Here is a 24,248-nt window from a genome sequence, read left to right as displayed (position 1 = left end):
GCTAATGCTCGTAATCGGAGTTTCTCAGCCTACTGAAGCCCAACAAGTCAATATCGCATTCACTAAAGCTCGAACCCATGACCTCCCATTTGGGAGAATCACTTCATGCCGCTTGACCACAAAGTCTTTGACAAGTTCATTATCTTAGATAGATTCATTTCAATTTCCAAGTGCAAGTTCTCTCTAAAATCTAAGATTCATTAGATTAGTCTAAAAATAACAATTTCCTTTCATGTTCTCAGATAGATTCATTTCAATTTTCAATTGCAAGTTCTCTCTAAATTCAAGTTTAACTTCTACCTTGGAAAAAAGCAAGAGTTGAAGACTTTCATTTACAATTTCATCTCAAATTAGCTAAGTCAATTCCAATTTCCTTTTATTGCAAATTTACTTTGATCTATAATTTTGTGTTTATTATTAGTTGTGTTTTTTAATCTTGAATCTATTGTCATTCCTATCTTCAATATGTGCGATTAGATCTCTTAGGCGGGAGATATGGACGTAGATTAGTGTTTTGGAGATGTGACATTGAATTGGTTGAGTAGTGGAGATGAGACTCTATTTGGATGATGTTGATCAACATGTTTGAATTCCGATTAGGAAGTGACAACATAACCTAGACTCAAGGAGTTGATCAACCATGCTTCACCTTTGAGAAAAGGGAAGTATGAGATGTATATGACATTAAGTGTTTGATGAAATGCCTATTAGCCACTTATGAGTATGAGAATGTCCTCAAGTGCTCTAAGAGTGTATAATGACCTTGAGAACGGCATTATTCTAGTTATATGACATCCATCATCTATTCAATTAACTCTTTATCTTGTTTTGGTTCGATTATGTTTCATTATACTAATCCAAGTTCTTATTCTCCTCGTCTTTTCCATTATTGTTATTCATATCTTTTATTATTTGTTTCATTTAGTTGGATCAATCAACCTTGGAAGTGGGGCGATATGCATGCGTTCCAGTACCAACTACATTTGGAGGTGATACAACAGATTGAAGGTTAAATTGACAACCTCTGGCAAGAATTCATTTAGATGTTCCGATCACTGCCACCACTTCCTGATCAGCGATCCAAGACCTCGTTTGTTTGAGTATTGATTTGGGATGTTGATTGGATATTGAGACATTGGGTTGTACTATTTTGATGCATTCTATGGGATGTCAAAACCAAGATGTTTGATTAAATGTCTCTTAGACACTCATGAGTCATGATAATGTCATTGTGTATTCTAAAAGTGTGAAGTAACCTTGAGAAATACTTCCTCTCGATTAATGGCATTCGTCATCAAGTCAATTGACCATCACTCTTGTTCCCAATTTTGTCACATTACCTTGACCTAATCTAATTTCCTAGTCTCCTATGTCTGTTACATTACATGTTATTCATTTCAATTACTAATTGTTTACTTGTGCTTGCCATAATTGATCTTTGTTGGGGCTAGATTTCTATGGAATTGATAGTACTTTGTGCTTGAGAACACATAAGCTTACATCTATCACTAATCATTTGAGAACCACAAATTCGCCATAAAAAGTCCTTTAATCAAATGACGCCATTGCTGGAGATTGATAGCGGTGTTAAAGTTTTGTTGCATTCTCAACATAAGGGAACTCTTTTATAAGATAGTCTACCCATTTCTTTTTGTGTTTTGTTTTATTTTGCATTTGTTGAACTCTATTGTCTAATTTGGTTTCTCTCTTGTCTTACATGTAACATAGTAGCAAGGGGAACCAAGAACTTGGCATCACTTAATTGATTACAACCCACCGAAGAAGACAATAAAGACTACCAAGGAGACATCATCTCACACAATGGATCCGCTTCCCTATCACTTATTATGGACACTCGAGAACTAAGTCCATGGGTTGTTAACCGCTATTTTTCAACCAACAACACCACAATTACCATAGTTCCTATAATAATAACAGTAGTACTAGTAACAAGGAAAACACATAAAGGGAGAAATATACAAAGAAAATAACACGAGAAAGGTGAAGGAGGAAAAACAAGAAGAGAACATTGAAGGGAAATGTTGGTTTTATCCCCCACGGAATGGTCGAACGGCAGGCCAACACCACCGGAAAATCGACTAACACTATTGGAAAATCAGAGTAACCTTTCGGCCTTCTTTGGATTACGAATTGGCGGGAATTGCCTTTGAGTACAATGGATTGCTTATAAGTGTGCTAGATTGCTTGTACCTCTCTTGAGACCTAGAACCCCTATTTATACAAGCTACGAGGGACTTCTCCCTTAGGAAACTTCTAAACTATTTTAGGAACTTTTTCCTTATTACATTTGAGTTACTTTCCTAATCTATCTCGACCTTCCTTCCGTATCTCTCACCTTCCACCGCCAAACGCTTTAGGAAACTTCCATAACTGTCTGTCTTGCCCCGTCCTTCTTGCACCGCCTTTCTCACACCGCCTTTCTTACCTCGGCCTCTTCTAGGTCGGTCCGGTCCGACTCGTCTTTTTTCTTGCTTCCCCAACCCGACCTTTCTTCCATGGTAGTTAATCGTTTCAATAATTATGTTCAATTACTCTCAGTCTAAGATCTTCAGCTGCCTTGTCACCTAAGGAACCACCAAGCATATTCTTTTCATTATCAAACTCTTTCTTAAACGTGTTTCACAGAGCAGTCCATCGAATGTCATCCGGCCGACCGACTTATCTTCCTTCGCTATCATCCTACGGCTCAAATTAATGGGACGTAATTGGACAAAATTTTCAAAGTTGAGAACTTAATTTGGTAAGGATGATACTCAAGAACCAAATAAGTAATTTTACTATAGTCGATGAACTAAATCAGTAATTAACACTTATTTTAATTTAGACAATATTATACATAAAGTAAAAACATATACAACTAGATCTTCAACTAAGAATTTTGTTCACCAAATTAACTGATTATCAATGAAAATTATAACTAAAGACTAAAATTTGAGAGAATCGTAATAAATGAGGATCAAATTTGACAATTTTTAAAGTTAAAGACCTAAATTTAAAAAATATTATTATAACACAAGTACGAAATTTGTTGTAATCAAATCATAAAAGGCTTGGGCACCCGGTACCCCACGGAGCGCTGTTGCCAGACCATGAATTGAACAATAACTTACTTCAGTCGTTAGTACTTTACCTTTTCTCCATTCTAATCTAAATGCTCGATTTATATCTGCGATCAGTAGAACTTAACTAATGCTGTACTCTCGCATCTCTCTTACGTTGTAGCGATCGGTGTTTGTTGAATTCGGCAATGGAGTCAAAGCGGCAGGTGTTCTCTGTGGATCTTCTCGAACGATATGCCACAAAGGGGCGTGGAGTGATTACCTGTATGGCTGCCGGAAACGATGTCATCGTTTTGGGTACTAGCAAAGGATGGGTGATCAGACACGATTTTGGAGTCGGCGTTTCTGACGGTATTATCGGTTTTCTGTACTTGCACTTTCTGTGTATCAATTGTTTGTATTATTGGCAAAATCTGTAATTATGCAAAATTGTGTAATGACAAGAGCTAATGAAGCAGAACTGGAATTCTTGAAAATTGAATTGATTGAAATGGAAGGAAATTGAAATCTAAATTGCACAAATTCCTAGCTTTTCACCATCAATGTTAATGGGAATCTACTCCCGCGTGCATTTGTGTCAGCTCAAGATCACCCAGTTAAAAAAAGGGGGAAATGAAAGTTGAAGGGAAACAGAGCTGGATAAACTGAAATCTATTAGCACAACATTTGCATGGTTGACAGTTTTCCCCAATTCTTACTTGTTAATTAACCAATCCATGTGACCAAAATGCTGTTGTAGTTCATAATACAAACAACAGGATTGGTGCTCTGCATCCACAAAACCCATATTTTGCCCTGTTTTCCTATCTTCTATATGCTACTATATCCCCAAAACATGGGGCACACATCACACTCTGAACAATAATACATGGGAGTAGAATGAACCTTGGGAAGGCTGAAAAGGGAATTGTTATTATTTAATCAAAGTTAACTTGATCTTATAATGTGGTGATTAGATGAGATATTTAACCAGAATATATTCTATCAATTTTCCTAGTTATTAATAAATTGTATACATGCATGATTTTTCACGGAAAATAAGACACTTAGATTGGGTTCTAATACAAAAAATGCATGTGTGCCATGTAAAATAAATGTGTCTTAATAGATTACTTTATTTATGATGGGTTCTTGGAATCTTTCAAATGAAGACTTATAGGCGGACTTATATTACAAGTCTTAAACAAAAAGATGTATGGAGTTGTATTGTTTGGTCTTTTGAATTAGCTATGTAGGTTAAAGGCTGTGCTATCTCTTGTTTCATTGGTTCTCAAATTCATGCTCATATGGTTTATATTTTAACTCTATAGTTTGTTTTGGTTGCTAAATATGCTTCACTTAACATAACAATATAACATAACTATTCCTTTTTAGCTTATCATTATATTTCCCTTCAAACATACTCATTTCTCTTTATTTTACTTTGTACAATAATGAAGTACATGTATTGATTTTACATGTTATGGCCCCATTCTTATTCACAACTTGCAACTAGTTGTAAGCCTTGCATAGATGGAATCTATCTGACTAACTCTGTCCTTTGTAAGTCCAAAATTTAATGCCTTCAATTTGACAATCATTTGCTTACTTTGTTAATAGAATTTCAGGCTTTTCGATGTTTCTCATTAATTAAATGGAGTGAGCAATTATTTACTCATAATTCTGTACTGTCATTTAGTTTCTAAATAGAAGCTATTGTAAGACAGATATGATGTTCAGAACACCATGTTTTGAACAATGATCTAAGTATAATAGTTATTACTTTCAGAGTAATTTAAACAATATTGCATTGAGTATTTCCTTTAATTTTTTTAAGCTAGTCATACTCGTATATGTGTCATCATTTTTGTTCCAGGCTGTTGGCCATTTTGGCTTGCAGCATTTTTTGTTGGAACTGAATTCTTAGTATGATTATAAACTCTAAGCACTGTTTTCTTATTGAAATTTGTACAGATATTGATCTTTCTGCTGGTAGACCCGGGGAGCAATCTATTCATAAAGTTTTTGTTGATCCTGGTGGTAGTCACTGCATTGCCACAGTTGTTGGCAATGGAAGTGCTGATACATATTACATGCATGCAAAATGGGCTAAACCTCGTCTTTTAAGCAAACTGAAAGGGCTTCTTGTCAACGCTGTTGCTTGGAACCGGCAGCAAATAACAGAAGGTAAGCAGTAGTATCAGTTTCTTCTCTTCTTATACATAATTGCACCATAAGTTAATAATCTTTGTACACTGCCTTGATTCTATTTGTTGACTATGCAGCTTCAACAAAGGAAGTCATTCTTGGCACGCAGAGTGGCCAACTGTATGAGATATATGTGGATGCAAAGGATAAGATGGAGAAGCACATAAAGTTGCTATTTGAACTCAAGGAACTACCTGAGACTTTCATGGGTGTGCAGGTTTAATTCTTTCTAGCTTCATCTTTTTTCCTTCTCTCTCTATGACTCTTTTTATTTATTTATTTTAGTTTTTGTTTTAAATTTATTTTTCAATATTCCTTCTATTTAGTTTCATTGGTCCGTGGAGCATCTCTAGGTTGGCTCTGCTTTTTATTTTTAATTTTTCTCATCTACTTGCTTTATTCATACTCTTAAATTGATCTTCTAGTTGATAGCTTTTAGTTTTGCCTTTTTTTTTGTTTTTTTTTTTTTTTGTTTTGTTTTGTTTTTGTTTTTGTTTTTTCTTCCTTTCAGATGGAAACAGCTAGTGTAAACAATGGAACTAGATATTATGTGATGGCTGTTACTCCCACACGCCTATATTCTTTTACTGGGATTGGGTCGCTAGAGGTAATTTCATTTTTGTGTTTATCAGATTCATTTTACATGTAACTTCCTGGACATCTACAATAGAAGGAAAACAAAAATAAATTCTTCATTTTCTTTTGGATTATTTTAGTGACTAGTTTTTCATTTCTTTTTGGAAAAATGAATAAGACATTTTTTAAGCATTGTTTTCCATTTTCCCAACTTGACAAAGGATTTGGAACACATTTTTTTTCTTGTTTTCCAAATACAAAAATACAGATAACTTCATTTATAATCATTACCTACAAACTTAAACTTCACTTATCTATCTACTCCTACTATCTATCCACCCACCTATCTATATACCCCTACCTCCACCTACCTACCCTGCCATCATCCCTATCTACTTTTCTTCCATAATCACCATTGCGCCTAGTATTTATTTACCACCACTATAAATACATTTAATGCTGTTTTTCTTACTTCACCCACCATCATCTATTTTCTATATTTCCATCTACTTATTTCAATATAATCTACTTACTTGCACCTAGGGTTAAATGTTATTTAGGATGACAATGGCTAGGGTATCAACCCCTTTAGCCATTTCTGAACCCATCCCGTACCTGAATAAATATGACTTGTATTTGTCCAAACCTCTGTTTCACACTACTTGTAAGGTACCCGAAACCCGTTTAATAAATTTAACAAAAAATATAAATACAGCACACGCGCGCGCACACACACAGAGTATCGAGTATCAGGTGTGGGGGGTTTCTCTACTTCCCGAACCTGTGACGAGTATTATTTTGCAGTTTTGCTTGCCCAAACTCATCCCAAACCTAATTATCAACTTTCTGAACTTGTTCTATTAGGGTTCGGGAGGGTTGGGTACTTGGTATTACCCAACAACTGGAAAACATTTTGGTCAACTGCTCCTAGGTCGCTTGAGTTCGTTTGGACCATTGATTTTTATTCTATGGTCAGATTGTTTCGTACCCCTTCAAGCTCCCTTTATTTTTTTTTGTGTGTGTTTTGTGATCTGTGTTGGTGGGTATGAATGAGTATAAATGTGTTGCTACTGTCTCGGGATCTTGTGACGAAGAGGGTGATTGGTGAGGGGCTTGCGTATGGGGTCTCTAGTTCTTGACCTCTAGACGGATGGAGTCTTGTTTTGTGTTTTGGTGCTGTCTTGTTTTGGTGTTGTTTCTCGGTTTTGATGCTCATTGTTGTTTGGAGCATGCTTCCCTATCGTTGGTAAAGAATTTGTCCTCCGGTTTGGAGTTTGTTTTCTTTACCTTGTGTGTCCAACCTTGTATAGTCCACGCTTTGTTCACCCGGAGTTGCAATATTGGTGGCGTTCAAGCTTCCAGTTTAGGGGGAGGGTCTAATCCCAAGCTTGTTCGGTCCACGTCGAGTTCACCTGGTGTTTGTCCGTAGGTATTGGTGGCGTCCAAGCTTCTATTGCAGGGGGAGTGTCCAATCCCAAGTTTGTTCGGTCCACGTTGAGTTCACCCAACTGTCCATAGGTATTGGTGGCGTGCAAAGCTTTTTTTCAAGGAGAGTCTCCTAAATGATATATGAGTTTGTTATGTTTGAGTTAGTTTGTTATTTCGTTATTTAGTTATTTTGGGTTATTAGTTATTTGTGTAACAAGTTGGGCAAGATTAATATCTATGCTCCAACTTGAGGGAGAATGTTATGGAATATATATTTAATATATGGAATCTCTATAGATTAGGCAGTCTTAGGGATTTAGGTAGGCAGGCATATGGAAACTTGTTTCCTATTCGAAGTCTTCTAGCACCTATTTATAGGGCTTTGTATTCTCTTTTCTATATGACAATATATAAGACAACATATTCATAAATTCTCTCTTTACTTTCATAACAAAAATGAACAAAATAAAAAAGAATTTCAAATAACTTTGTATTTTATGACTTGGAAAATAATATAGAAAATAGATACTTATAATACGATTTTGATTTTTCTATCATTTTCCTAATGGAAAAAGAAAAATGAGAAAACTATTGAAAAAGAAAACAAAAAAAATGAACTAAATGCGCCCTAGTGTCAATTGCTATTTTAAGTCCTACATTAAAATATCTAGCTAACATCTTTTGTCTGTAACTTAATTTCAACTTCTTTTCTTGTGCACTCTTGCCTATGAACATGACATTTGTGTTTTCCATGCTTTGCTCTTCTGGTGTTTTTTTTTTTTTTTGTAGTCTGTTTTTGCTAGTTATGTGGACCGCACAGTACATTTCATGGAGCTTCCTGGTGACATACCTAACAGGTAAGTTCTTTACAATGTTACATATTATATTGTCAAATATAATGGATGTTGGACAAAATCTTTGCTTTCTCCTTAAATGTGGAAGGATACAATTGGTGCCTGCCTGTGCAATATCTAAAATATTCTTCAATGAAGTTGTGTAATTTGGAACTCTAGTGTGACAGAAAAAATGCCTGTAGTATTAACATGAATATATTTCTGGACTAATGGAGCATGTTGCTATGAAATTGCAAGACTGTAAACCAGGGATAGTTATCTTTTGTGTGTAAATCATTATAGATTTTTTAAGCTCTTGAGTCTTGACTTTGCATGTATTCGAAATCATTATTCTTTTTGCAGAGGATCTATTTGTCACAGGCTCAAGTGGCACTTAGCAATCATTTTGCTAAGTCATCTAGTGATCAGTTGCTTAATTTATTTAATCTTTGGACTATAAAATGCTAAATTGATTGTTTGAATTAACCCAAGGTTGTATAAATAGGGTGCTATCCATGATCTACTTAAGTGATTTGCCACTTTTAAATGCACAGAATCTTTATACTATAAAATGCTAGTTAGATTGTTTGAATTAGTACTAGGTTGTAAAGGTAGGATGCTGTTCAGCCATTTCAGGATCTACCTATGTAATTCCCCACCTATAAATGCATACCTTAAGGAATTGCACTGTTGTTCACATTGTCTTTCTCTCTCTATGTGTATAATCTATTTAATTGGATTTGTGAAATGATAATATATTTTGCAATGCCCTTCTTGCAGTGAACTTCACTTCTTTATAAAGCAAAGGAGAGCTGAGCATTTTGCCTGGCTTTCTGGAGCTGGAATCTACCATGGTGACCTAATCTTTGGCGGACATCATAGGTACAGGATGGTTCCCATGACTTAGTGTGTTTTTCTTGTAAACAGGTTTGAACTTCATATGTTGTTCTAAGAGTTAGTAACTTTTTCCCTTTTTGTATGATTTCCACAACATGATTAGTTCTTGTTAAATGTACTTTACACCAATTATGGATATGTTGGTTCTCTGATATTTGCTAATAAATTGGAGATTTCACATGCAGTTCACCAAGTGGGGGTGAAAACTTTGTGGAAAACAAAGCTCTTTTGGACTATTCAAAATTATCAGAAGGAGCTGAAGTTGTTAAACCTAGTTCTATGGCAGTATCTGAATTTCATTTCCTTCTTCTTATTGGGAACAAAGTTAAGGTGAGTCCACTTGATGCCGTATTATTCTTACATGCAGTTTTTTTTACAGCTAGTAATGCAATAAGCCATTTGGGTTTTCCCAATGCCCATTATATATTCCTTGCAAAATGGTACAGAACTTATCGACACTTTTTATAGATAATGGTAAAAAATAAATTGTTATACCTTTTAAGTGGGCATTTGTCCAACACCTTGTATTAATGTACATGTTGGGTTAGCAGAATTGGCAAGGAACGGAGTAGGACTTGGTGGAATAGACCAATTCTGTTGTTTAGTTTGTTTTCAGTTCCACAGAATTGAACTCCACGGAATGACCTATTCCCTTTGCAAGCAGAATAGCCATTTCAGATTCTCTCATGGAATGAACTATGTCCATTGACTGTGGAATTGACCATGTTTTTGAGATAAAAATACCCTATCTTTTATTATTTTCAACCACCCTTGTATTATGTTATGATAGAGTGTGTATGTAGATGTACATTATACACTAACACACGCTGACACGCACATATACATACGCATGTATAACACACAAACTCTCTGTTAATGACTTTCTAATTTTTATTCGTCTTCCATTTCTTAACCCAACCATATTATTCTTTAATAATGAAATAGTATTTCTTGTATATCTTTTCTCTATTCCATTCCTTATGAAGTCCTATTCTTATTATCTAGTTTTATTTCTGTGAGCCAAACTGGCAGTCAAGGTATAAGCAACTTTCTTAGTTTTCTAGAGATTTTTTATTGTGTTACACATAATGACTTTTGCAGTATAGAGCCACTCATCTCAGCAGTACTTAAAGTCATGTTTCTGAATGTTGATTCTGGTAACTAGTTGGCAGCTTGTCATAACATTTCAGCGGCATAATGGGAACTTGCTTGTTTATTTGTACATATTTTTACTTGAAGCATATCATTTCCCCCGAACATCTAATTTAATATTTTGTTTTCACAATTCTTGGTGCATTATGTAGAAGCCCACAAGATTATTTTATTGGTAGATTGTAAACAGGATTAGTAAGCAGATTGTAGAAGAACTTGTTTTTGATCAAACACCTGATGCAGTTTCAAGGGGAATCAGTGGGTTATGCAGTGATGCGTCTGCTGGACTGTTCTATGCATATGACCAAAACTCTATCTTCCAGGTTTCTCTAGTCATTGTTATTAACTGTTCATTGATGCACTAGGTAACATATTTCTGGCTTAATGTTTTTAACAATAAGATGTGAATTAGGTGTCTGTTAATGATGAAGGCCGAGATATGTGGAAGGTATACTTGGACTTAAAGGAATATGCTGCAGCATTGGCTAGTTGTCATGATCACCTGCAGAGGGATCAAGTCTATTTTGAGCAGGTACTTTTTTTTTTTTTTTTTGGGGTGGGGGTACATCTAAAGCTGAATTTATAGCTTTTTATTTATTTTTAATTTTTATATCCATGTGTATGCAGGCTGAATCTGCTTTTTCTTCAAAGGATTTCCAACGAGCAGCTTATTTTTATGCAAAAGTAAATTCCATTTCTTTTTTCTTCTTTCTATTATTATTATTATTATAATTATTATTATTATTATTATTATTATTATTATGTTTTTGACATCATAATTTGCTCATTTCTTTCAACAATTGAATATTTCTATGTTTGCATTTTGGGTCTGCCTTTTCTGTAGCTTCATATTTTTTATAAAGCATAAGTATTATAGAAACTGGTGGATGCTTTTTAACGAGGCTCTTATTAGTTGTCTTCTATACTTTGTTTTTTTGAGGAACTATCTGAAATTTATTCTTTCTTCAATGAAAATATCCTTCTATTTGAAAAACACCTTCCTCGTAGTAGAGAATGTACTGGCCTTTTAGCTAATGGAAGTTTTCCATATTTGTTTTTTTTTTTTTTGGAAAAAATAGAAAATAGATAAGGAAAATTGGAGTTTGTGTTCAAGTTGAAATATTCCCCAAACTGAAAAATGACAAGAAAATTTTCATTTATCCAACTTTGAAAATGCACGAAATTTAATTTATTGAATAGCATGTTTAGTATGTTATATGTGAAACTGTATGTTTTTTCCCACTCCTTGAGATTAAATGATGCTCCTCAGGTAGAAACTAGAATGCTTATATGATTTTATGTGAGATTTGGGTTTTAACTCTTCTTTTTTCCTTGAGCCAGTAGTACTTTCAACCAAGTTTCTGGGAATATATTTGTAATTTTTTATTTGTATGTATAAAAAAAGTATATCTCTCTGCGCTACTTTAACTCCTCAATGATTTCAAGCAATATTTCTCCTTATTTTAAGTTAATATATCTGCTATGTCTTTTTTTGTTTATTTTTATTCCAGCTGTAAATTGCATTGGAACTAGTTGCTAGAGCCCATTGCCTTCTTGATATCTCTTTCTCTCCACACAACCACACCCCTTTTAAAATTATAGTGGTGTGATATAGATAAATAATAATGTTAATTTTTTCATCCATCTATCTAGCTCTTTATTTGCTAGCAATTGACTACATCCTGATGCAAGGGAATTTAAATTGCAGATTACTTATGCATTGTCATTCGAAGAGATAACATTGAAGTTTATTAGTATAGGTGAACAGGTAATAGTTATTTTTGCTATTTTCTTTGGGTTACATGATCATAATAATGCATTTGTATTTTCTTAAAACAAGTCATCAAGTCATTGTATTATTTGTTTAAAAAAAAAAAAGTCATTGTATTATTGAAAGTCACAAGTTCTGTTCCTTTTAATATAGTTCCTAGTTTGCAGGATGCTTTGAGAACCTTCCTTTTAAGGAAACTTGACAGTCTTGCTAAGGATGACAAGTGTCAAATAACTATGATTTGTACATGGGCAACTGAACTGTATTTGGACAAGGTCTGTCCTGCTGTGCTGCATAGCCACTGGAAAAATTCTGTTTTTCATTTCTCTCCTGTTAAACTTAGATATTGTATACTATATACATGAACACTTTCAGAGTATATGTGTGCCATCAGTTATCTCTGATGTTAATCTGTCACATTCTCCCTTCAAAGCAATACCAGGTTCTGAATAGGGCAATCTAGGATTATTTCTACATTAGAAATTTCTGTGTGAATTTTTGAATAGTTTAGAGTTTGTCCTTATTAGTCAATTATATATTTGTTCCCCAAGATACCAGGCTAGTGATTGTAGAACATCTACATGGGAAATTTCCATCTCAATTATTAGACCATTTGGTTCTTGTCCTTAGTAATCAATTGCATATTTATTCCCCGAGACCAGGGTAGTGCATATAGAACATCTACAACAAGAGAGATGCTATATGTGCAATTGTCTTTAGGAAGCGTTGAGAATACTAAGTTGGATTTTCTCTTTGGGCTGGAATTTGATGGGGATGAATGGGTTTCAATGGAACATGGGAGGGGATACAAATAGGTTTGGTTCTCAGGAAGAACTTCTAGTGAGGTTTTTGGTGGAGGTATTTTTCTTTCAAGAATCTATGCAGTGAACCTCATCTGTTGATCTGAGAAAAATTTGAACTTTCAATAATTAATAAAATATAAGATTTAAAATTTTTGATAGAGGACTTTCAACTAAAACTCTATGGGTGGACCCTTCATGTGGTGCCCCTATACTTCAAAAAAGGAACTTTTGAGAGTAGCAAAACCAAACATTTCAGCCAATTAGCTATTAAACCCTGATCCAGTGGGTTAAAGTCTTTATTTTGGTGATAATGCAATGGGAACCAGAAGTGCTTTTGTTTTGTCATTTGTCACAGTTGCCACTAACAAATGAATAAATATTACTTATGATCTAAAAGTTTTCTACTGCTTGTGATGTGATTTCTGTTAGTTGTAGAGTTTCTATAAGCTGTTATATACTTATATATTTGTTTTAAATTCTATTTGTGATTTTCCCCTCATCTCTCCCAGATAAATCGGCTACTTTTAGAAGATGACGGTGCTTCAGAGACTCACAGTTCAGAGTATCAAGATATTATTATGGAGTTTCGTGCTTTTCTAAGTGACAGCAAGGACGTATTAGATGAAGCAACAACTATGAAGCTACTTGAAAGGTAACTAACGTAATAACATTGCAATTGGTTTTGTTTTACCTCGAGCCTTTTTACTTTTTGTTAACAGAAGAACACTGTATGTTATTCATGTATCTCTGACTAAGGAATGATGTACATATGTATACAAGAAACTATATACTAACTAAAGTAAGGATCGGAACCCAATTCCCTAAGAATATGCGCATTAATCCTAATGTCTAGCACTCTCCCTCAAGTTGGAGCATATATATTGATCATGCCTAACTTGTTACGTAAGTAATCTATTCGAGAACCATTCATGGCTTTTGTAAAAAGATCTCGTAATTGTTCTCCTGTCTTCACAAACCCGGTATAAATTAAGCTTCGTTGTATCTTTTCACGAATGAAATGGTAATCAACTTTGATGTGTTTGGTTCGTTCATGGAAGACAGGATTGGTTGCAATATGGAGAGCTGCCTAGTTGTCACACCATAGCTTCATAGGAATAGGAGCCTTAATCTTATTTCATTCAGAATGTGATATATCCACAAGATTTCACAGGTTGCTTGTGCCATTGCTCTATACTCTGCCTTTGCACTTGACCATGAGACAACATTTTGCTTCTTGCTTTTTTCATGGGATCAAATTCCCACCAAAGAAGACACAAAATTCGGTTGTAGATCTTCGATTTTCCTTAGATCTTCCATAGTCTGCGTCTACAAAGCACTCAATCTTCATATGTCCATGTTTTTGATATACAATTCCACGTCCTGGAGCCCCTTTCAAATAGTTCAAGATTTGTTCAGTAGCTCGCCAATGGTTAACAGTTGGAGAAGCCATAAATTGACGTACAATACTGACCGAGTATGCGATATCAGGACGGGTTACGGTCAGGTAGTTTAGTTTACCAACCAATCGTCTATATCATTTTGGATCATCAAATGGCTCCCCCTCTGATCATTGGAGTACTACATGGCTTAGCTCTTAGTTTCTCAGTTTTTGTCAATAAATCAATTACATATTTTTTTTTGGGAGAGAAATATACCTTTCTTACTCCATATTATCTCGACACCCAAAAAATACTCTAATGTACCAAGATCTTTAGTCTGAAATTGACTATAAAGGTCTTAAAAGATACAATGCCAGTGGTGTCACTACCTGTGATAACAATGCCATCCACATAAACCACTAATAAGGTAGTACCTATTTTAGAATGCTTATAAAAAAATAGAGTGATCAGACTTCCCTTTCAACATGCCAAACCTTTCAATCGCTTGACTGAATTTCGCAAACCATGCATGAGGGTTCTGCTTTAGGCCATATAGAGATTTGCGAAGGTGACAAACTTTACCATTCTCCCCCTGAGCAACAAACCCAGGTGGTTGCTCCATGTAGATTTCGTGAAAGTCACCATGTAGAAAAACATTCTTAATGTCTAATTGATGTAAGGGCTAAGCAATACATAGCAGCCTTAGAAATGAGCAACCTAACAGAGGTCAATTTCGCAACAGGGTAAAATGTGTCAGAGTAATCAATACCATAGGTTTGAGCATACCCTTTTGCAACTAGACGAGCCTTCAATCGAGCCATTGACCCATCGGGGTTAACCTTTACCACAAACACCCACTTGCACCCAATGGCCTGCTTTCCTGCAGCTAAATCTTCCAAGTCCCATGTACTATTGAAATCTAAGGTATTCATTTCCTCAATCGTAGTGTTATGCCAACTAGAGTGGGACAAGGCTTGTTTTATAGTTTTAGGAGTTTGTATGGATTTAAGGGACGCAATAAAGGAGCAGGAAATAGGAGGTAAGTGAATATAAGAGAAAAATGTGAAACAAGATAAGTACAAGATCTTTTACCTTTGCAAAGGGCTATTGGCAAGTCATCTAGATCATCCAACTAAGAAGCCGGCTTAGGATATGAGACGGGCAATGTGTCGGGAGCTAAAGAAGTATTCGGGTTGGGAGTAAATATTTCTGGAGGGACAGACTGTTGCTTACGACAATAGACCTGAGTGATTGGCGGTCGTGAAGTAGGGATAGAAATGGAAGTGGTGGTAACCATATAGATGAGAACATCATCATCGTCCCCGTGGCTTGTAGAAGTTGAAGGAAGTGAAAAGGGAACATCTTCATGAAAGGTTACATTAATCAACACTAGATATCTTCCCGTGGATGAATAGTAACACCTATACCCCTTTTGGACAAGAAAATATCCCAGAAAGATTCATTTTAGAGATTTTGGATCAAACTTCGGGATATGATGCCTAACATCTCTCACATAACAAGTAAAACCAAACGTTTTTGGTGGAATAGGAAACCTAGACTTTTGTGAGAAGAGACACTGATAGGGTGTTGTTCCACGTAATACCGAAGATTGCATACGGTTAATCAAAAAACATGCAGTAGAAATTGCATCAGCCCGAAAGTGTTGGGAACTTGCATTTGGAATAGGAGATAGAGTGTCAACACAAGATGATGGAGATGGAGTGTGTTTTTTCTTTCAACAACCCAATTTTGAGATGCAGTGTCAACACAAGATGATTGATGTAAAAGACCATGTTCACACATATAAGAGGAAAAGGGTTCAGAAAAGTACTCTTTCGCATTATCACTTCGCAAGATACGCTCAGGAATATGAAATTGCGTTTTTATCTCAGCACAAAAAGCACGAAAATGAGAAAACAATTCAGACCGACTCCTCATGAAATATACCCAAATCATATGAGAATAATCGTCAACAAAAGTAACAAAGTATTGAAACCCAGATTTAGACATAACACGACATGGACCCCAAACATCATAATTGTAAAATCAGATCATGGTGAAGAAAATTCTATATATTTATTATTAGCTGATTACATCTATATATATACACATGAGGAAGACAGAGCTCCCTTAAATCCTGCAGTATAATGCTGCACTACTTCCTTAATTTCTTCCACTAAGCCTAATACTGATAACACTACCTAATACTAGCATAAAGGTATAATAATTAAATACCACTAGCATAAAATAATTCTCAACATCCCCCCTCAAGCTGGAGCGTGAATGTCGAAAGCTCCAAGCTTGTTACACAAATATTCAACTCTGGGACCTCTTAAAGCTTTAGTGAAGATGTCAGCCAACTGATCGTTTGTACCTACAAATGAGGTAACAATTTCCCCGGATGCAATCTTTTCACGAACAAAATGACAATCAATCTCGATGTGTTTTGTTCTCTCATGAAAGACAGGATTGGATGCAATATGTAAAGCTGCTTGATTGTCGCACAACAATTTAATTGGTCCTTTTGTGGAGAATTTCAATTCAGATAGGAGATGCTTTAACCAGATTAGTTCACACGTCCCCAAAGCTATTGACCGATATTCTGCCTCTGCACTTGATCGAGCCACCACATTTTGCTTCTTACTTTTCCAAGATATTAGGTTGCCTCCAAGAAAAACACAGTATCCTGATGTTGATTTTCTATCCCAAGGGCATCCAGCCCAATCTGCATCAGTATAACCAATAATCTCTGTGTTTCCATGATCTTTATATAACACTCCGGTTCCGGGAGACTTCTTGATGTATCGTAGAATCCTTATGACAGCATCCCAATGGCTGTCACATGGAGAGGCCAAAAATTGACTCACGATACTTATTGCAAAAGAAATGTCAGGACGGGTGACTGTTAAGTACAACAGTTTTCCAACCAACCTTCGATATCTTCCTGGATCTGAAAAAAGCTTCCCTTGTTCTGGTACAAGCTTAATATTAGGATCCATGGGAGTATCAATTGGTCTGCAATCAAGCATACCTGTTTCCTCTAATATGTCTAAAGCATATTTACGTTGAGATATACAAATCCCTTGCTTTGATTGGGCAACTTCTATCCCTAAGAAGTACTTCAATTTTCCAAGATCTTTTGTCTCAAAGTGTTCGAAAAGATGTTGCTTTAATTGAACCATTCCTTCCGCATCATTTCCTGTGATAACAATATCATCGACATAAACAACAAGATAAATACTTTTACTTTGTTGATGCCGATAGAACACAGAATGATCCACTTTGCTCTGAATTAACCCAAAATCTTGTAGAACTGTGCTAAAACGTCCAAACCAGGCACGTGGAGACTGTTTCAATCCATAAAGAGAGCGTTTTAATTTGCAAACAAAGCTATTCTTCCCCCCTTGAGCAACAAAACCAGGAGGTTGTTCCATATATACTTCCTCTTTGAGATCCCCATGTAAGAATGCATTCTTGATGTCTAACTGGTAAAGAGGCCAATGATGTATAGCTGCAATAGAGAGAAAAATCCTGATGGAAGAGATCTTGGCCACAGGTGAGAATGTATCGGTGTAATCAACGCCAAACACTTGAGTGTACCCCTTTGCTACTAGTCGAGCTTTGAATCTGTCTACCTGTCCATCCGGTCCAACTTTGACGTTATAGACCCATCGACAACCAACAACTGTTTTGCCAGGAGGTAATGGAACCAAGTCCCAAGTTCCTGATGAATGTAAGGCCGCCATTTCATCAACCATAGCTTGTTGCCAATCAGGATGAGAGAAAGCCTCCTTAACCGATTTTGGAACAGAAACAGATGATAAACTGGAGATGAAGGCATTATAAACAGGGGAAAAACGGTGATAAGAGACAAAATTATATATAGGATAGGGATTGCGGGTAGACCTGTTACCTACCCGACTAGCAATGGGAGGACTGGAAACTGGAGCAGGAACCGGATCCAAGGGAAGAGACAGCTCAGGAGATGAATCAGCAGGTTCAATGTCTGCAGCAGTAGTGGTCGGTGGTAGTGTTGACCGACGATGATAAGTGAACTAGAAAGGAGAAACAGTTTGGGTTTGTGATGGAGTTTGGGTTTGTGATGGAGTGGGAGGTAGGACACTAGGAAGTGGTATTTCTATCCCCCCTTCAAACGAGGGAACCGGTAAGACATCAGAAAAAGGATCCACAACCCCTGTAGAGTCAGATGAAAAGAATGGAGTGTTCTCAAAGAAGGTAACATTTGGTGATACATAGAATCGTCGTGTGTCAGGGCAATAACATCTGAACCCTTTTTGAACCCTAGAGTATCCCACAAAAATACATTTCAAAGACTTGGGTGCGAGTTTATCACGGCCAGGAGTAATATCCTGAACAAAGCAAGTGCAACCAAAAACCTTGAGTGGAAGCTTGTGTAATGGCTCTTGAGGAAACAACAAGTGGTAAGGTATTTTGCCGTGTAAAACAGACGATGGCATACGGTTAATAAGATAACATGAATGAAGGATAGCATCTCCCCAGAAACAAGAAGGGACCTTATAGTGAAGAAGCATAGTCCGAGCAGTCTCCACTAGATGTCTATTTTTTCGTTCAGACACACCATTTTGTTGTGGTGTGTCCGGACAAGAAGATTCGTGGAGAATACCCTCGGAGTCAAGAAGGGTAGACAAAGGAGTATTGAAATATTCCCTGGCATTATCACTCCGAAGAATTTTAATAGACACTCCAAATTGATTTTTAATTTCATTATGAAACTTTTGAAAGATGTTGAACAATTCAGATCGTCGTTGCATTAGGAAAACCCAAGTACAACGAGAAAAGTCATCAATAAAAGTAACAAAATACTTAAAACCTAACACAGATGTGACACGACTAGGACCCCAAATATCACTGTGAACTAAAGAAAAAGGAGACGAAGACACTTTATTGACCCGTTCAGGAAATGAGGTTCTAGAATGTTTTCCATACTGACAAGATTCACACTCTAGTGAAGACAACTTTGAGAGACTTGGTTCAAGTTGTTGTAGTTTCTTCAAACTTGGATGACCTAGACGACAATGAGTAAGGGAAGGAGAAACAGTAGCATTACAGACAGCGGAAGCAGGAGTGGATAGGCGGTATAGTCCTTTTGATTCATACCCCGAGCCAATCGTCTTCCCCGAACGACGGTCCTGTATAATAACAGAATCAGAAGAAAAGGTGACTAGGCAATCCAAAGAGTGAGTAAGTTGATGAATGGAAATCAAGTTAAAAGGACATGTAGGTATATACAAAACTGATGATAAAGGTAAATTAGGAAGAGGCCTTGCTTTACCAACACCATGAGCAGTACATATGGATCCATTACCAAACACAATGGATGGAAGAGGCTTAGAATCTGTGAAAAGGGTTAATAAAGAAGAATTACCACAGATATGTTCAGAAGCACCTGAATCAAGGACCCATGACCCAAGAGGTCCAGATTGAGAAACAAGGGCTGTGTGAGTCTCTTTGGTGTGAGCTATAGGAGTGACAACAGCAGCTTGGGCACTAGCTTTAAATCGGGCAAACTCTTCATATTCTGCAAGAGAGATAGTTTTAGAACCTGAATCTTCTTGTTTGAGCTGAGCCACATTTGTAGGGGCAGGCACTGGTCTCCCGTGCAGCTTCCAGCATCGATCCCGCGTGTGTCCAGATCTATTGCAGTAATCACAATATCTAGTGTTTTTCTGCCCACTACGGTCTTTATTTCGGTTGCCCAAATTGTTACCTCGACCTCCTTGGATCACAAGAGCAGATTGGCCTGTGGTTGGTGCAGAAGTCTCACTAGGAAAAGAAGTCACTTGAAGAAGACGTTTGAACAATTCTTGGATCCCTGGTACAACATTATCTCCAAGAATCTGGTTTCGAGTATTCTCAAACTCAGGGCCTAGTTTAGATAAAACAAAAACAATAAAAAAATTTTCACGTTGGGCAATCTGTTCTGCAGGTGTCCCTCCAGTTGGTAACAGCTTATTAAACTCAGTTAATAAACCTTGAGTTTTCCCCAGAAAGGCTTCCATACTCATACCATCCTTCTTTAAGTTAACCAAATTATTAACAACTGTGTAACATTGAGAAACATCATTAGTGTATAAGGACTTAGCTTGATTCCATACCTCAACACATGTTTTAAAAACTCTGAACAGTTGAATTAACTCAGGTGAAAGGGATTGCCACAGGAGACTACAAAGTTGGGCATCCACTCTTTTCCAAATTGCCCTCTCATTTTCTGGAACCTTTTCTACCCCCTTTTCCAAATGGTCACTAACACCTTGGCCCATAAACCACATTTCAACTGCATCGGACCAAGAATGGTAGTTTTGTGACCCACATAATTTTTCAGAGGTAATAACTGGATTTCCAGATAAATTAGGTACAAACACTGAGCTAGAAATAACATTCTCAACACTGCCAGAAGTTTCTTCAGTACCAGTTGAAGACATGGTTGACAAAAAGAATATTAGCAAGTGAGTGAAAGAGGAATCGTCGACTGAACTGGAAGGTTTCACCGGAACAGTACCTCTGACCGGAACAGTGCCGTTGACCGGCGTTGACCGGCGCCGGCGAACAATCTGGAAAACACTGTTAGCTGCGTCTCCTTGAGACGAAACCAGGGGAGAAAACGGCAGCTTGATCGGAGACCGGAGGAGAGAGATCTGGCCAGAAAACAGTCTGCAATTTCCGGCGATGGCGGTGGCGCGTGGCGGCGCGTGCGTCGGCAGATGATGACGGAATTCCTGGCCTGGCTTCGCGACAAGGTTCCGAGTGAGGCTGTGGTGCTAGTTTCCTCACACACTAGCCGGAAGTAAGTCGGAACGAGATAAATCAGTCGCGGGTTGCCGGAAAAGATGGTGTTTTTCAGAAATGGAAAGAAAATAGCCTAGAATCTTAGGCTCTGATACCATGTAAAATCAGATCATGGTGAAGAAAATTCTATATATTTATTATTAGCTGATTACATATATATATATACACATGAGGAAGACAGAGCTCCCTTAAATCCTGCAGTATAATGCTGCACTACTTCCTTAATTTCTTCCACTAAGCCTAATACTGATAACACTACCTAATACTAGCATAAAGGTATAATAATTAAATACCACTAGCATAAAATAATTCTCAACAATAATGAACTAACTCAAATGGAGCATTTGCTCGTTTATTGACTCTAGGACTTAAACTAACTCGATGATGTTTAGCAAGCTAACAAGACTCACAATTTAAAGAAGACACCTTATGAAATTGCGGACACATCTTTTCACAGAGGTAAAGAAGGGTGTCCCAAGTGACAATGGGCTTCAAAGGGAGTAACCATCTCGAAGTAGGCAACGGTTCTTGGAATATTGGAATCAAGAATATAGAGGCCACCAGACTCATGTCCTTTACCAATAATCTGCTTCGTCATAAGATCCTGAAACATGCAGTGAGTAGGGAAAAAAGTTCCAGAACAGTTCAAAGCATGAGTGATTTGACTAACAGAAATCAAATTAAAAGACAAGTTGGGAAGGCTCAAGACAGAGGATAGCAGATGATCAGGAGTTGGAGTAGCAATGCCATCCCAAGCACCCTTGAGGTGGACCCATAAGCTAAAGTGACATGGGAAGTGGATGGAGAAGATTGAAAGGTAGATACGAAGCTAGAGTTACCTGTCATATGATCCGTGGCACGCGAATTGATAACCCACTTGGAAGTTGAAGAGACTAGGCAAGTATTGGTATTACCTGAAGTGGCAACAACTACGATAATCTCTATTAGGAAAGTTCCAAGGATTCCAAAACTCAAAGAGTGTTTAAGATATTTCTATATCTCCAAAAATTATCAAAATGTGGTACGTACATGAACGAAATCATTCAAGACATACATAAGACCGCAACTAAATAGTAAAGTATAGATAAATTCAATTAAAACTATCTCTCTACAAGCACACACACAAAAAAAAAGACAAATAAATCAAAGCTAAAGTGTGTTCATTTACATGTTCATCAATGGGTAAAAAAAGTGTTTTCCTTCCTTTTTCAACAAGTAATTTTTAATATTTTGTCATAAGTGCAGAAATTACTAATATCTGTAACGTTGTTTGAAGTCTAAGTATATTGTAATTTGTCATTAATTGCTTCTCTGTATATGTGATGTTTTAAAATATCTATTGCATGAATGATATCTTATAAATTACTAGTTTGTTTTGTAAAATATAATGGAATATGTATTACCTACTCAAACTTTTAACATAAAAATTATATCTCCTTGCAGCTATGGTAGAGTTGATGAATTGGTCTTTTTTGCTGGCCTGAAGGAGCAATATGAGATTGTTGTTCATCATTATATTCAGGTATCTTTTTGGTTCCTGGTTTTTTAAAATCTTGTTAGGCTCGCAAATAGGCATGTTCTTTTTTTCTTTACCATTTATGGTTTCTTTCAATATTATGGGCTTATGGCACTTTTTGATTCTTATCCCATGATTTTCGTGAAGTACTTTAAATGTAGGAATCTTACATAGATTCTTGAACTATTTTGTGCTTTCATTCATATGTTATACATATGTGCTTAATTTATTTATTATCTTCTCAATATTCACAAATTTGGTTCCTCACCTCTTTTGTTTATTTATTTATTTATCCTTTCAATGGGTGATGGGATCCTGTTATTCTTGAAATTATAGTGTTTGATGTCAATAATTATTTGAATTTTGAAGGTAAAAAGTTCATAGATTATAACCATTGGTCAAATGAATTGTTGGTTTTTTTGTTGACTTCAACTTTATGTTTGGTTTAAGAAAAGTGAGGGGAAAGGAGCAATATGTGACTTTATGTTAGATGTCTTACATGCATTCTCTTACTAATTTTAATGTGATTTAGTAGGGAAAGGAACTACTGCTCTATAGATGTTTGTACTTTGTAATTCATCTAGTCTATGTTGCACAGAAACTAGAAATGGGTAACATGGAAACACCAATGTGAAAAAATGTAGGAAACAAAACGTGAGGGAAATGCACAAATATAAAAAAATATAGGGATATATTTGTCAATATTTTATATATTAAATATGTATAAATATTAATTATCTACTACTAGTTTCATGAAGAAAAGTACAACACTAATAAATAAAATTTTAAAAGTAATGTACTAAATTAGTAATAAATAGTTAAACATCACAGCATCTAATAGAATATCCAATATCCAAAATTTAAAATATTTTTAAACTTCAACAACCATGTTTTAATTAAAATCTCCATAAAAAAAATACAGACTCCAGCGTAGGTTCATCCAAAGATAGGTTGGCAAACTCGAGGATGCCAACATCTTCTATTCTCGAAAATTTGTCTCTAACATCCCCCATTTTTTATTTGTCATCATAATATTCTTTCGTATAGAAGACGAAGAGAAGCAGAGAAAAGCAGTGTCGGGGGATCATAGTCAGCTATGTCTATCAAAAATAGGGTTTGAAGAAATTTTAAGATTTGGCCCAAACTTTTTAAATGGTCCGAAAACGGATTTCCAGATCAGGAAATGTGTTTCCTAACATTTTCTTATTTAGAAAACAGCCCAAATTTTTTCAGAAACTTTTGGTTTATTAGGAAAACGTTTTTGAATGAGTTTCTGTGAGTTTTGGAGACGAAACAGGGTACCCTTTTGGAGTTTCCGTGCATGATAGCATCTAGTGTTTGGTGGTCTGATCATTAGTTACAGGCTTGAACCTTATTTGTGCATCTTTTTATCATGTATAGCAAGGAGAAGCAAAGAAAGCCCTGCAAGTTCTTCAGAAGCCTAATATCTCAATAGATCTTCAGGTACGTTATTGTTTCTGCACATAGTTATTTACTTTCTCTTTCAACTTATTTGTTCCTTTAATTTTCACTTGCTTGTGCATTTTAATATGTTTTTGTAACGACTAGGACTTATGATAATGTTGTTGGAGACTGACTTCTCTTTGCAGTACAAGTTTGCACCAGACCTTATCATGCTTGATGCCTATGAAACTGTTGAGTCATGGATGACTACTAAAAATTTGAACCCGAGAAAACTCATTCCTGCCATGATGCGTTATTCAAGTGAGCCACATGCAATGTAATGCACATTTCTTTCTTAGATTATTTTCTTGAATTGATAGCAGTAGCTGAAATA

General features: G+C 36.1%; 1 protein-coding gene across 1 annotated transcript in view; it reads left to right on the top strand.

The window, feature by feature from the left end:
* Positions 1 to 3,081: 3,081 nt before the first annotated feature.
* LOC116009891 (vacuolar sorting protein 18) overlaps positions 3,082 to 24,248 on the top strand; it is a 30,313-nt gene continuing 9,146 nt past the window's right edge. Inside the window, exons 1-17 of the mRNA XM_031249074.1 lie at positions 3,082 to 3,138; positions 3,244 to 3,431; positions 5,034 to 5,246; positions 5,345 to 5,484; positions 5,779 to 5,874; positions 8,061 to 8,128; positions 8,885 to 8,986; positions 9,187 to 9,331; positions 10,333 to 10,476; positions 10,566 to 10,685; positions 10,781 to 10,837; positions 11,862 to 11,921; positions 12,092 to 12,199; positions 13,237 to 13,379; positions 22,378 to 22,456; positions 23,852 to 23,914; positions 24,061 to 24,191. Coding sequence (XP_031104934.1) covers positions 3,269 to 3,431; positions 5,034 to 5,246; positions 5,345 to 5,484; positions 5,779 to 5,874; positions 8,061 to 8,128; positions 8,885 to 8,986; positions 9,187 to 9,331; positions 10,333 to 10,476; positions 10,566 to 10,685; positions 10,781 to 10,837; positions 11,862 to 11,921; positions 12,092 to 12,199; positions 13,237 to 13,379; positions 22,378 to 22,456; positions 23,852 to 23,914; positions 24,061 to 24,191 — 1,832 coding nt within the window. The 5' untranslated portion in view covers positions 3,082 to 3,138; positions 3,244 to 3,268. The remainder of the gene's footprint in view (positions 3,139 to 3,243; positions 3,432 to 5,033; positions 5,247 to 5,344; positions 5,485 to 5,778; positions 5,875 to 8,060; positions 8,129 to 8,884; positions 8,987 to 9,186; positions 9,332 to 10,332; positions 10,477 to 10,565; positions 10,686 to 10,780; positions 10,838 to 11,861; positions 11,922 to 12,091; positions 12,200 to 13,236; positions 13,380 to 22,377; positions 22,457 to 23,851; positions 23,915 to 24,060; positions 24,192 to 24,248) is intronic.

Source organism: Ipomoea triloba, chromosome 2 (assembly GCF_003576645.1).
Source record: "Ipomoea triloba cultivar NCNSP0323 chromosome 2, ASM357664v1".
Lineage (NCBI taxonomy): Eukaryota > Viridiplantae > Streptophyta > Magnoliopsida > Solanales > Convolvulaceae > Ipomoea > Ipomoea triloba.
Note: the sequence above shows the minus strand (reverse complement) of the source record. Positions and strands in the feature narration are given on the sequence as shown.